General features: G+C 39.4%; 1 protein-coding gene across 1 annotated transcript in view; it reads right to left on the bottom strand.

Moving 5' to 3' along the window:
• Positions 1–4,452: 4,452 nt before the first annotated feature.
• The window catches only part of PCSK2 (proprotein convertase subtilisin/kexin type 2), a 302,085-nt gene continuing 291,742 nt past the window's right edge, over positions 4,453–14,795 (bottom strand). Inside the window, exons 11-12 of the mRNA XM_077485936.1 lie at positions 12,051–12,278; positions 4,453–8,041 (exon numbers count right to left, since the gene is read on the bottom strand). Of these exons, the coding sequence (XP_077342062.1) occupies positions 7,555–8,041; positions 12,051–12,278 (715 nt within the window). The 3' untranslated portion in view covers positions 4,453–7,554. The remainder of the gene's footprint in view (positions 8,042–12,050; positions 12,279–14,795) is intronic.

Here is a 14,795-nt window from a genome sequence, read left to right as displayed (position 1 = left end):
TTACCGCAGTACTGTCGGCTGGAGATCCTCTCAGAGCGGCGGTTCCAGCACGAGTCTCCTCGCTGCCCTTCCTAAGCGCCAGGCATCCAATGGGGTGGCCTGACCCTTCGGCCAATCAGGAAGCAGGTCTGACGTCCTGCCTTATGATTGATGGGGAGGAAGGTTAGTGTGAAAATAGCAAAACTTAATTCGCTATGGTCACACAATTTGGTGGGATCAGGGCTTACTCTCTGTGCCCTGAGCCCACCCTATTTTGAAGCCTATTATAACCTCTTTCTCTAATCACATGCTTCAAAAAATACCACATCCTCCCACCCCGCCATAGGAATCAATGCGTGTGTCCGGTGTCCTGAAAGGGGCCGGGCACATGAATGGGGGGCGGTGCCCATGCGCCCATAGTGCACAGATCACCACTGCTCTGCTACCAAAGTGAGGTGGAAGATAGTTCCATGTCACAGGCCATACACCATGGCAACCTGAGCACAGCAACATAACTCCAAGTAGTTATACTGCATCAGCAAGGTCTCTCCCAGGCAAAGATTTTGCAAGCAGACTGGGGTTTCCAGATGTAATGTTCAAGCTCTTTTGAAGAAGCACAAAGAAAAGGCAAAAGTAGAGGACTGTAGACACAGTTTGTTCACCGAAGGGCTGGAGAGTGGTACAATAGTGAATGTTATCAGGCAAAAGTGAAGCATGGTGGAGGTTTCTTGCAAGTTTGGTGCTGCATTTCTGCAAATGGAGTTGAAGGTTTGGTCAGGATCAATGGTGTCCCTTATGCTGAGAAATACAGCCAGATACTTATCCAATATACCATACCATCGGGGAGGCATGTAATTGTCCCCAAGTTTATTTGGCAGTAGAACTCCAAAACATACACCCAATATCATTAAGAACTATCTTTAGTGTAAATAAAAAACAAGGAGTCCTGAAAGTGATTGTTTGGCTCCCACGGAGCCCTGATCTCAAAATCATCAAGTCTGTTTGGGATTACATGAAGAGACAAAAGGATGTGAGGCAGCCTACATCCACAGAAAATATGTGATTAGTTCTCCAAGATGTTTGGAATACTCTACCTGCTAACATTCTTTATCCACTTGCCGACTGCCTCACGCCGATATAGGTCGGCAGAAGGACTCGTACAGGTAAACTACCGTACCTGTACGTTGCACTTTAAGAGGCTGCCTGCGGGCGCGCAGCAAGCTCCGTGAGTTGAGACGCGGGTCCTGCGGACTCAATCGCCGCAGGGATACCCACGATCGTCTCACGGAGAGGAAGCACGGGGAGATGCTAATGTAAACATGCATCTCCCCGTTCTGCCTAGTGACAGTGTCACTGATCTCTGCTCCCTGTGATAGGGAGCAGAGATCAGTGACATGACACATCTAGCCACGCCCCCTCACAGTTAGAAACACTCCCCAGGACACACTTAACCCTTACACTGCCCCCTAGTGGTTAGCCCCCCTCACTGCCACTGTCATTTACACAGGAATAAGTGCATTTGTGTAGCACTGATTGCTGTATAAATGACAATGGTCCCAAAAATGTGTCAAAAATGTCCGATGTGTCGGCCATAATGTAGCAGTCATAATAAAAATCGCTGATCGCCACTATTACCAGTAAAAAAAAAAAAATCATAAAAATGCCATAAAACTATCCCCTAATTTGTGAATGCTATAACTTTTGCGTAAATAAACGCTTATTGCTATTTTTTTTAGCAAAAATATGTAGAAGAATAAGTATCGGCCTAAACTGAGGAAAAAAATTATTTTTCTTATATATTTTTGTGGGATATTTATTATAGCAAAATGTAAAAAATAATGATTTTTTTTACAAAATTGTCGCTCTTTTTTTGTTTATAGCGCAAAAAATAAAAACCACAAGGCTGATCAAATACCACCAAAAGAAAGCTCTATTTGTGGGAAAATAAAGGACATAAATTTTGTTTGGGAGCCACGTCTCAGGACCGCGAAATTGTCAGTTAAAGCGACACAGTGCCGAATCGCAAAATGTGCTCTGGTCAGGAAGGGGGTAAATTCTTTGGGGGCTGAAGTGGTTAAAAACTATGTGAAAGTATACCTAGAAGAACAGATTCTGTTTTGAAGGCAAAGAGTGGTCACACCAAATATTGATTTGATTTGGATTTCTCTTCTGTTGATTTACTTTCCATTTTGTTATTTGATACAAAATAAACCATTAACACTTCTATTTCTGAAAGCATTCCTAATTTACAGCATTACCTGCCTAAGCCCTTGTACACACGGTCGGAGATTCCGACGTAATGTGTCCGATCGGAACGTTTTGTCGGATATTCCGACTGTGTGTGGTTTACATCGGACTGTTTCCGTCGGAGTATAGTAACTTGTTGGTAAAATTTTCAGACAAAATGCTCCGATCGGACATACTCCGATCACGTGTAGAGAATTCCGATCGGACAAAGTGCCACGCATGCTCAGATCAAATTCCTACACCAAAGCTATTGGCTACTAGCGTGAACGTAGTCCCGTCGTAACGAAATAACGTAATCACGTCGGATTTTCCGACAACTTTGTACGACCGTGTGTATGCAACAGTTTCGGACAAAATCCGTTGACAAAATCAGATGGATTTGGTTGTCGGAATCTGCGACCGTGTGTACAAGGGCTAAAACTTTTGCACATTAGTGTATTTTTTCTCTTACAGGAAATAATCTTTAGGAATTGGATTTCAGGTTTCTATCCAGCTTTTTTTTTTTTTTTGCACTGCAACATCAAAGAGATGCTATTATAGGGGCAAATTGCAGACTGACTTATTGAACAGAGGTATTATGTGAGTAAAGAATGTCAGCTGCCACAAAGGTGAAAATATACTTGTTTGCTCCAACTACAGGCTTTACTCTAGTACAATATACTGATGTAAATTCCCAAACTGTGAGCAGTGTTAAAAGGTGAAGAGGTTGCAGGGAAGGGTGTGAGGAGCCAAAAACAGACTGAAGGTACGCTGCCCTTTGCTAACATGTCCAAAGGCTCTCATCTACTTAAGAAGTGAGAAAAAGTCTATGATGTCTGGGGATTCTGTCAGTGAAGCTCAACCCAGGGGTCACAGAGATTAATGTGTCCTCCCACAGCACCTGCACAACTACTGAAAAAAGAAAAGGTTTGCATGCATGCACATCCAAAACATAAAAAAAAAAAAAGGAAAGTAATGTTCATTTGCTTCCATTTCCTGTAAATTAAGAAAATACAGAAAAAAACACATAAAATATTATGCAACTGGTTATCTTTTTAGGGCTGGTTCACACCACAAAAACACACTCCTGATCTGTTCCGGATGCATGCAAAAATGCATGCGCATTTTTAACGTATTTTTGGCGCATTCCGGTGCATTTTTGATGCATTTCTGGATCCATTCCAGATGCGTTTTTTCTTCATTTTTCTTGTTTTCTCACTGTACTGGGGTCCTGTGCATTTTTGATGCTTTTACAGTGTGTTTATGATACGTTTTAGCACCTTGAAGTACAGTCCAGTGCAGGAAAAATGCAGCATGTTCTACTTTTCTGGAAAGCCCTGGAACTGACTGCACTGGTGTGAACTATGCCATTGAAAACAATATAACCTATTTTCCATACATTTTTGATGCAGAAAAAAATATTCACTTGGCTGCATGTGGTGTGAACTGGCCCTAACATTAGAGAATATAGACTACTATTTGCATTTGACTGCTTTATTTGCTCAGAGACTTTCAAAGTCTGACCAAATAGGTCTTTAACAAAGATTAAAATAAAACTGTAAAAAAAAAATCCAGGGTGCGGATCTCATATAGGTAATGCAAACAAACAATAAAAGAAGTCTGACTTCTAACAGGCATCAGTGACAGGCTCTGTATTGCTATCACACCACATTTTAATTCAATCGTTGATTTCATTAATAAATTCAGTAACATAAACATATGTTTTTGTGCTGTGTATGTTCTTGCTCATAAATCATGGTCCTAATTTAAAAAAAAAAAAAAATAATTGTTAAAATTAACAATTAAATTGTTTGATATCTCAAATTAAGTTCTAAGTACATGAAGACAAGTTACGAATATTGCATAAAGCTATTTTTACTATTTCCATATATAACATAATATGCATCATAGCTAAATAAATTAGCACAATTAATTTCAGACTAATAAAAAAGGTTGCACACTATAATATCTATCATATACTATAGTCTAGTATTCTAGTACTGTAGTGCTGAAAAGTATGTAAGCTTTAATAAATCACTTTCAGTGTAATAATAAAAGAGGTATATATATATATTCCTATTTTATAACTTATGACTTCACCTGCAGTCTAAATTAAATTTTTTCTACATTGTTTTTCAAAGTGTAGGTCACCAAAATAATGAAAAGCAAATTAAGCTTTTTTTCTATTACAGTATTTAACTGTTAGAAAATAAGAAATCTAAGAAATATAAACAAACTTTTTAAAAATTGCTGCTATATAAGACATTTAATGCATTTTAACATAGAAATGCATGATTACAAGAATGCAAATTAATATACATGGTCATCTGAAGTTTTCACAAAGGTGGAATGAAGACCAAATCATTTTTGTTACAGAAAGTGATGATTTTTAAAAATAATAGGTTTTGTATCATTAGCACATACACATGCACATGTGACACGTGTGTGTAGCACACTATACTCTGTGCTTTTTTTTGTGTTTCGCCTTCACTTACATACACTCATTTACATGATTTCCTTTGGTTTATTATTATCTTCCAAATAAAATACAATTTAGACTTTGAAATTTAAACATCTGAGTACATATGAAGGAACTTGCTGTAAATATGATACCTTGCATAAATGCTCTCAGATAATATTAAATATTTGCATATTGTATGCAAATAGTGAACACTAAACAGTTTTAATAACAATTCAGTACAAAATGAAAAAAAATATATATATTGTGCTTTAATATCTTCATATTTTTCTGGCACAATCTTAAAAAATCAATGTCTTACATCTTCTGATATTTTATTGCACATTTGGCAGTTGTTGCGGGCATAGTTAGGCATAAAAAAAAAAAAAAAACTTATTCCCCTGAAGAAAATAACTTATCAAATATTACTTTTAAAATAAACAGAATATATTTCATCCAATTATTTTTAAATAAATATAGATAAAATACTATACAAGTTATTTTAGAGTTACAAAAGACTCATTATATAACAGAGAAGAAAGTAGAGAGAGAAAGGAGGGAGCTGATTAACTAACCAAAGACATCATTTGCATCTTAAGAAGAGAAAAATGGATCTAATTTACTAAAGGAGTAATTTCACTAATTTTACCCAAGATCCCCAGCAACATATAAGAGGATTAAAAAATCAGGAGTTTCCTGTACACATATGTATTGGAAGTGAATACAAGATAGTGTGAAAATTGCTTCTTCAGTTAATCAGCACACTAAAGGAGAAGAGCATGTTGACTTTCACAGTGAATTTTCACTTTTAAATTTTAAAAACAGGATTTTTTTTCTCTCAAACATGGTTGAATGATTGAAGTCAGCTCAATAATTTTTACTTAGCTCAGTGAATGAGGAAAACCATCACATGATGAAAAATTGTGCTTCCCCAACCATCTCATCATGTTTTGTGTTGAACAAACATTTTGTTTTCTGTGCATATTATTAGGTATTATTTGCAAAGCACATTTTTACAATTTTTTTGCTGTATTTAGTATGATAAGTGAAATTTTCCTTTAAAAATGAACATGTTCTTTTTCTTTAGTAAATCAGGTTCATGGTGTCATAGAGAACATATTATTAGTAGCCCAGGGCCAACAAGGATAAGATGAAATTTTTAACAATTTTGGCCAGCTTTTTAAAGTCTAGTCTTTAACGAATATTATTATTCACTGTTCATAAGTCCTTAGCAATTTGCCAAAAATGTAAAACTTCTTTGGAATTATTTATTTTATTATTTATTTTTTCACATAGATTCCTAAATGCTACATGATAAATATGACAGGTGAGGGAGAATGGCTTTGCTATGTTACTTGACGTTTACTGCTTTGTGCCCCTACATTTGCTTAGGCTTCATTTACTGATAACTGAACAAAGATGCAGTAGGAGGTACATTGTAAGCACTAATCTACTTGGGGTTTTGTGAGTGGTGAGTGGTGAAGCTACCACACACACAGTGTGAATATGTATATACATATATATATATATATATATATATATATATATAGATTATAGTCACAATATTCAGTAGCTTTGAAATGATTTATAGAACTTTCTATTCAATTATAGGTTAATTAAAGCATTCGTGTACAATTTGAGATACTTTGAATTCCATATTAATCTCTGTCATTTAGAATTATATCTAATTTAATTGGTAGAGTGTTTTTTTGGCACCTAGAACCCAACACTGATAGTCCTTGGTAATTTTATTAAAATGTGTGCCTAATTGTCCTGATCTCTAGCCTAGCCTTAATAGTAAACCTGACCCTATTTTTACCTGAAATGCAAAATGATCTAACCCTCATAACACTTTACCCGTCACCTAACATTTAACCTTAACATATACCTTTATACTGAGCCCGACCTAATATTAAATATTTTACCCAAACGCTTAAAAAATTAAATGTACATCTAACCTGAACCCCTAACACAGAACTTCTCATCTAGCCCCCCTTAAAGTGGTTGTAAACTAAAAACAAAACAAAAAAACAACAACCTGCAAGACAAAAGCATAATGCGCTAGTATGCATCACATACTAGCTCATTATGAAATACCTACCTTAGATTGAAGTACACCGATGTGAACGGCGACATGTCTCCCGGAGTTGTTTTTGGGTTTGTGGGCTCTGGCGCTGTGACTGGTCGGAGCCATGGCACAGCTCCTGAAGAAACGGCATGAGCCAGCTATTTCTTTAGTGCACATGTGCCGATGATGTCGGCACTTGTGGATACAAAGAATATCTCCTAAACAGTGCAAGTTTAGGAGATATTCACGTTACCTACAGATAAGCCTTATTATAGGCTTACCTGTAGGTAAAAGTGGTGTAACATGGTTTACAACCACTTTAACTGAAACGCTTAACCTAAAAATGCTCACCCTTGATCCTCACCTTAAACCACTCATTCACCTAATCCCTAATACCAATTAACAGCTGCATACACCTTACTGGGCACCATAACTATCGACACGAAGAATACTTCTTATGTGCTGAGATTTTACAGCATCAAGATCATGATGTAAAATGCCAATAATCCATTACTTTACCTATACTTTCTCTCCAAGCATTCGAATTGCATTTGTTCCAAAAAGGGCAGATGATTCTATACAAAACTAGACACAGAACATGTTTGCAGACAGGACGGTAATTTTCATTGTATCCATCAGGGGTAACACTGTAAAAATATATAGATATATATTTATTTGATTCCAAACAAAGGAACAGATGACTATAAATATTTAGAACATATGGTACCAAGAGGTTGTTGTATCCTATACAGAAATTTAAGTGTTAGAAAGATATGCTGAAAATTCAGAAAAAGAAAATATAAGGTAGACATGCAATGCGTTGCTAGTTCTTGGTTAATAGACTTTTTAAGCTTCTTTCCACAGCTTCATCCAGTTCTTCCTCCAGCTCCTCCTTCTTGGACATAGCTAATTTTGACTGGTAATCTCTAACTATTTGGTCTATGTAGGGGGCACTTTGAGTTCCATGCAGCATCAGGGTCCATTCTTTCAATACACCCTTTTCTGGCATGCCCCCAACAAAACCGATCTCAAGAACCCAAGTTCCTCTTGGGTCTTCTCCCCAGGTATGAGTTGTCATGAATGGCCATTTATCAAAACCCACTTTAGAGTCATCGTCCCTTGGACGGCGACTCAGGAGGATGGATTTTGTTCCCATCGGTGATGTCATATTGATGTTCAAGTCTCCACGCCTTGTAGAATTTACAGTTATAACTGCTTGGACATGTTCAAGGTATCGAACAAAGTTTTCCTTTCCTTCACAAGCATCTGTTGTAAGTGTGAGCATCAACTTCCCATCAGAAGGTATTTTCCTGTATTGTGAAATAAATAGATTCCACGCTTTACATATACAGTATAGAGATTATGAGATGCATTTGAAACATGCGCCTAAACAATTCAGGATAAAGCATTTAGAATAACAGAAGATAATGTGTGTGCTCCTTGACAATGATACTAGTGTAAACCTAGTTAAACATTCAGAATGCACTCACACAGTGAGGCTGATTTACTAAAGGCTGTTAACTTTCCAAAGGAGATTGCTCTTTGCAAGGGAATTGCCCCTTTGCTTCATGAATGTTATAAAAGTCCACTTTGCAAAGAATGCCCAATAAGGTGCAAGAAAAATGAAAAAACTGTATTTTTCTTACATCTCATTCACTAAGCAAAGAGAAAATTCCCTCAAAAAGTGGAAATTACTCAACAGCCTACTTCCCTTTAGTAAATCAACCCCATTTTGTACTGTGAGCATCATGGTTGTGCTCCCAGAGATGAACACAATCATGACAACATACACTATATTGCCAAAAGTATTGGGACACCTGCCTTTATATGCACATGAAATTTAATGGCATCCCAGTCTTAGTCTGTAAGGATCTATATTGAGTTGGCCCACCCTTTGCAGCTGTAACAGCTTCAACTCTTTTGGGAGGGCTGTCCACAAGCTTTAGGAGTGTGTCTATGAGAATGTTTGCCCATTCTCATAGAAAAGCGCATTTGTGAGGTCAGGCACCGATGTTGGATGAAAAGACCTGGCACACAGTCTCCGCTCTAGTTCATACCAAAAGGGTTCTATCAGGTTGGGGTTAGGACTCTGTACAGGCCAGTCAAGTTCCTACACCCCAAACTTGTGCATCCATGTCTTTATGCACTGTCCAAATCAGTTAATGTGCGTGTAAAGGTGGGCATCTCAATACTTTTGACAATATAGTGTATATGCAGCAAATACACTAACAAATGTGTTTTCCTAATCTGGACATGCCTCCAGCCTCTGAATAGCAAGTAATAGCTGTCATATCTAAAGTAAAAATGAGAGTTCTCTCTTTTCATTTTAGTTGCGTGATGTACAGTATATACTAGTATTGATGAGCTTGACTATAAAAAAAATAAATTGCATATTCTTTGTTGGGATACCAATGTGAACACACTTTGGCCATGGCAAGTTTGCATATACTAGTTTGCAAACTGATATTTGTGAAAACAGATTGGAACAATACATTTTTGTACTTACGGTGCCTTGTTTGCTCCAAGAGCAAGGTGTATAGGTGTTGGAACTGCTCATTTATTTCTGTGAACCATTCACAGAATACACAGCATTCTGTGAATAGCTAAGGGGAAAGGTGACAGATAAATAACACTAGCATGTCTGTGTATGAGGGCCACAGCTCTCATATCCGCAACAGGCCAGAAGTATAGTAAGAGCTGTACCATTTGGTGGGAATAAAGTTTACATTTGAAAGAAAAGAACAGCGATTCTGGATTTGGCATACACCTCAGCCAAGGTAATTTTTTTTACACGTCAGAAATTACTAAAAGCCGTTTGTCTGAAGATTGGCTTTAAAATTCTTCACTTCTGTCTGGTTTGAACTGAAAGTCATTTAACATTGGAAGTTTTTGCTTGAAATAACATAGTATAAATGTTCCATTTTAATATTTCAGCAGAAGAGTATTATTAAAGAATGGGCGCTTGACACATAATTACAAGCTACATATTGTATTCGTTTTAGCATAATTTCTCATTCTCCCAATGCATTTTTTGCTCCTTTTAATCCTGGCAATGGCATAATAAAGTGTTTTAAATATTAATGGATCTGCCTCGCAACAATTGCTGTAGACGACAAATGCTACCCAGCTTCTTTGCACTAATTGACAGGGTTGCTAAGGTGCACCGTGGAGGATATTCAAGAGGCTATATATAGACTGTGCTCTGCAAGTCTATGAGGAGGAAGAAAACAATTATCCATAGTATGACTGAATCAAATCTTAATGGAAGTTGCAATGCAATCCCTTGGAGACTGCTGGTTTGTTTTACTTTGACTGAAAATAATGTGGGTAAAAGCTTAAATATCAAAAGCTAAAAAGATCACTATGGTTTCAACATTTTGATCATAAACTATTTTTGGTGTCATCTCCTTCGGATAATTAGAAAAAAAAGTGCATGAATGTTTTGAGATGAGACATTTGATTTGAAAAGTGTTTAATCACTTATCCCCGCTATATGTTTGTGCACATTTTAGGTTGAATTTTAATTATGGATTTATAATTATTTAAAATAATCATTGTAGGAAGGGAACAGGGAAAGAAGGAAAATAATTTGCAAGGTTTACATTCATAAACATAGGAAATGATAAGAAAGTTGAAGAGCTTAAAGCAATTCTTTCTTTTGATAATGTTTACAGAAACTGTCATCTACTATGTAGCTTATAAACTCCATAGTGCGTAGTCAGGGAAGAAAACTTTGCCCCAGAGTTTCCACAAATATCCAATAATTCCCCCATTGGGTGCTGCCATTTTTCGTCTCTCATAGTAAATCAATTTTAAAAAGTATAAAGTCAGCATTTACTGTAGCTGCTGACTTTTCATTATAAGGAAACGTACCTGTACAGGTATCCCGCCATGTCGGCACCCCTAGCTTATTTGTCAATCGGCGCCGGGTGCAGGCGCCGGCATCTTCACTAAGAGAACAGAAAGTGAAGCCTTGCGGCTTCACAGCCTATTTCCTACTGTGCATGTGCGAGTCATGGTGAGCTTTTCTGAATGGCCCGCTGTTTTCTGGGTCCTGTGTGTCTCCCAGAAGGCAGAAGGGGGAGGAGGAGGGTCTGGAAATTGTACGGCATTCTTATTCAGAAGTGGGAACAGGTACTTGGTTTTGACAGGTGTCCGCTCTCCCCCCCCCCCCCTTAGGAAGGTGCCAAATGTGGCAGCGGAGGCAGGAGGAAGCAAACAAACAGAGATTCCCCTTTTGGGTGGAGCTCTGCTTTAAGCCAAACTGTCAATCACAGCTAGTGAATTAAAGACACCTCTGTCCTTCCTGTGACAGTTGTCAGCATATGACAGAGATGACAACTTTAAATAGTTGTAAACTTCAGTCATGAAATCTGAACAAAGCACATGTAACTGTAGTGTTTACTTAGCTCTCTCCAAAGTTGTAAGTGTCGTTTCTCTCTGATACTTCATCCCTCTGTTATCAGCAGAATCAATTCTGAGAAGTTTTCCCGACATATGACTTAAAATTTGTGATGGGGAGGGAGCTCAGCACTGAGCTTGTCTATTCTCTGTATCTTTCCTTTCCTTTTGTTTACTGTGTGGAGGCGGTGTGTGCCGTTCCTCCAATCAGTCCTCACACAGTGTAACTGCAGCTCTCTGCCCCTCCTCTGTGATTCTAACAGATGGTGAAGGATTTTGGATTCTCGTCTGATGGTGTGTGGGGAACAAAAGCCTGAAGTAAAACCTAGGAAGATTTGTTTAATCTCTGTATCACCTGAGACCAGTCACTTTACTCTATCCATGAGTGGGTTTACAACCACTTTAACTTTTGAAAAGGTCCAAAGAAAAAGTAGTAGCGGGATTTAGTCTGCTCAGAATACACATTTTGTTGAATGCATTTGAAACAGCTCATGGAGCAGATTATGAACAAGTTTATCTGCTTAGGGAAAAGTCAGGTTTGCTTTAAAGCCCATTCCCAGGCAAAAAAAAATTGTGGAGAAATACGGGAACCTCTCGTTTTTTATTTCTATGACCCCACTGGGGAAATGTATCTTGGTTTCTGTTTTTAGAACATCAGGAAAACAGTTTAAGAGAATGGGAGCCACAGCAAGAACGTAATAAAAGCCTGAGGTTCTAAACCTTACTCAACTTCCTACAACAAAAAAACATAGTTTTGATTACAGTTGACCCTTAAATATATTAATAAAATATGTTTTACTTTTAATAGATTACATATATATATATATATATATATATATATATATATATATATATATATATATATATATATATATATATTTTTTTTTTTCATTCTGAATTCCCATTTTTCAAACGTACCTTGGCTCCTGTATTGATCCACCAATACAGTGAAATCTTTCTGGAACAGTTTTCCATTCTCGTGCCATTTTAACCATAGAGCCAGCATCCAGTACACCATAGCCAAACAAGTGGTTAAACTCCAAACCAACACCATTCCTACGCCACTTATGAACTTCATCGTGTAGCTGGTTCCTTTTGGATGTTAGCACTGTTAAGTGTTGCAAGTCCCTCCAAGTGAGACCTGGACTATTGCAAGACAAAATTAAATTACAATACTGAAACTTTGCATGAATGCAATATTTTCCTTAATATGTACATAGCAATATGCCAATTAAAAGCTTTATTTTTAAACAATTTTGTAAAATAGAGAATCTGACTGCAAAACTAGAAGAGACCAAATGAACAGAAGAATGCAGACATACCAATGTTTCCAGACTGTCAGATTCCTGGTTCCTGCGTATTGCTTTGGTTCCTCCCACAACCTCTACAGGACACAGTAGAGATTTAGGGGCCAGTGAATCAAACCAGTGCAGGAGGGACCAGGAATTCAACACTACTGAAAATGTCAGGTCCTGAATAGCCTTCAGGCTATGGTTCCTCATTACAGCAAAAACAGGCAGTGAGGGCTGGGGAAGAAGTGATTATTAATTATAAACTTTACAGGAAGGACTTTATTTACCATATATATATAATGACAGAGTTGCTGTCAGATCAGCCCCAAAGCATGAACTTCAGGCTTCAGATCGGCCCCAGTGCATGAATATTAGACCTTATACCATGCTTTATACATGAACTTTAAACCCCACACCAGCCCCAAGTTATGAATGTCAGACCTCAGCTCAGCTCCAATTACTGCACCTTCAGACCTTGGATCAGCTCAAATGCACCCACCTTTGGACCACAAATAAGCCCCAATTCCTGCACCTTTAGACCTCAGATCACTGCAATCCATGCACCTCCAAACCTCAGATCAGCTCCAATATTTAAAATTTCAGACCTGAGATGAGCCTTAATCCCTGTATTTATTATACTGGCTCAGGCAAAATAAATGTAGGAAACCACCAACACCTGACAGTCTCTGTTGGATCATCACTGTGTTCCCCTGCACTGAAAACACTTTTCACATTCCCCCTCAGTGGCCCATGCACTTCCATGGCTGTTCAGCGACTTCCTGGCTTGCAAAGTGATGCCCAACAGCATGACTGGATAATCTTTAGGAGGCCCAGGGCTTAATCAGAGCCACCACTGGATGGAGCTACTTTCCTAGGACAAGACAGGAAGTGTCCTCAGTGCAGGAAGGGCAGCAGCCACTGAAAAAAACCCACCTTTGCATGTGTTTTGGAAGGTTTTATGGACACTAAAAAAAAAACACTAATCCCACACTATCTGCGGGTGGTCTAATATAATTACGGTGGCATTTCAAGTAACATCAAGGGTCCGTTCACACAGGGGCAACTCAGATCCGACTTCAGGTCGCCCCTAGTCGCCTCAGATCGGACAACATTTAAAAATCAATGTAAGTGAATGAGAGCCGTCTTAATGCACACTACTGAAGTTGCTCCGACTTCAGAAAAGGTTTCTGTACTACTTCAATCCGACTTGTAAGCGACCGGTACCCATTGATTTCAATGGAGGTCGCCTCCAAGTCAGATCTCCGTCTATACGGAGGCGACTCTGACAGAATTATAAGCTCTCAAGAGGGAACTCCACACCAAATTTATGAAAAAATTTGGCGTGGGTTCCCCCTCCGAGAGCATACCAGGCCCTTAGGTCTGGTATGGATATTAAGGGGAACCCCCTACGCTGAAAAAACGGCGTGGGGGTCCCCCCCAGATCCATACCAGACCCTTATCTGAGCACGCTACCCGGCCGGCCAGGAAAGGGTGTGGGGACGAGCGTGCGGCCCCCCTCCTGAGCCGTACCAGGCCGCGTGCCCTCAACATGGGGGGTGCCTTGGGGGAAGGGGGGCCGCGCGGCCCCCACCCCAAAGCACCTTGTCCCCATGTTGATGAGGACAAGGGTCTGCAGGCAGGGGGCTTAGCGGAATCCGGGAGCCCCCTTTAATAAGGGGGCCCCCCGGATCCCGGCCACCCACCCTATGTGAATGAGTATGGGGTACAACCTACCGCTACCCATTCACCTGTGAAAAAAATGTAAAAAAAAACACAACACAGGGTTAAAATAGTTTATTGCACAGCTCCGGGGTCTTCCGTCTTCGGGGGTCTTCTCGCCGGACTCCTCCGCTATCTTCTGCTAGCTCTTTTGCTAGCGGAGGAGCCCGACTTTCTTCTTTGTCATCGTTGCCCTCTTCTTCCGACTTCGGGGGTCTTGTCCCCCTCTTCGGTTCTTCTTGCCGGGCCACCGCTTCTTCTTTCAGCTCTTTTACTAGCGGTGGCCCGGTCTTCTGTCGCCGCCGCCTTCCATTCTTCTTCTTCTTCTGGAGAAGTTGACTCGATGCGGTGCACGGCGACTTATATAGGGACAAGGGGCGGGGTCGCCGGTTGATGTCACATGGTGACCCCGCCCCCTTACGATGTCACAGTCCCAGCATCCCCCGGGACTGTGACGACGACGAAGAAGAAAGCCGGGCTCCTCCGCTAGCAAAAGAGCTAGCAGAAGATAGCGGAGGAGTCCAGCGAGAAGACCCCCGAAGACGGAAGACCCCCGGAGCTGTGCAATAAACTATTTTAACCCTGTGTTGTGTTTTTTTTACATTTTTTTCACAGGTGAATGGGTAGGGGTACGTTGTACCCCATACTCACT

The sequence above is a fragment of the Lithobates pipiens genome, unplaced genomic scaffold (assembly GCF_037356315.1).
Source record: "Lithobates pipiens isolate NorthernLeopardFrog02 unplaced genomic scaffold, aLitPip1_a1.2 Scaffold_18, whole genome shotgun sequence".
Classification (NCBI taxonomy): Eukaryota; Metazoa; Chordata; class Amphibia; order Anura; family Ranidae; genus Lithobates; species Lithobates pipiens.
This window is presented reverse-complemented; position numbering and strand designations above follow the sequence as displayed.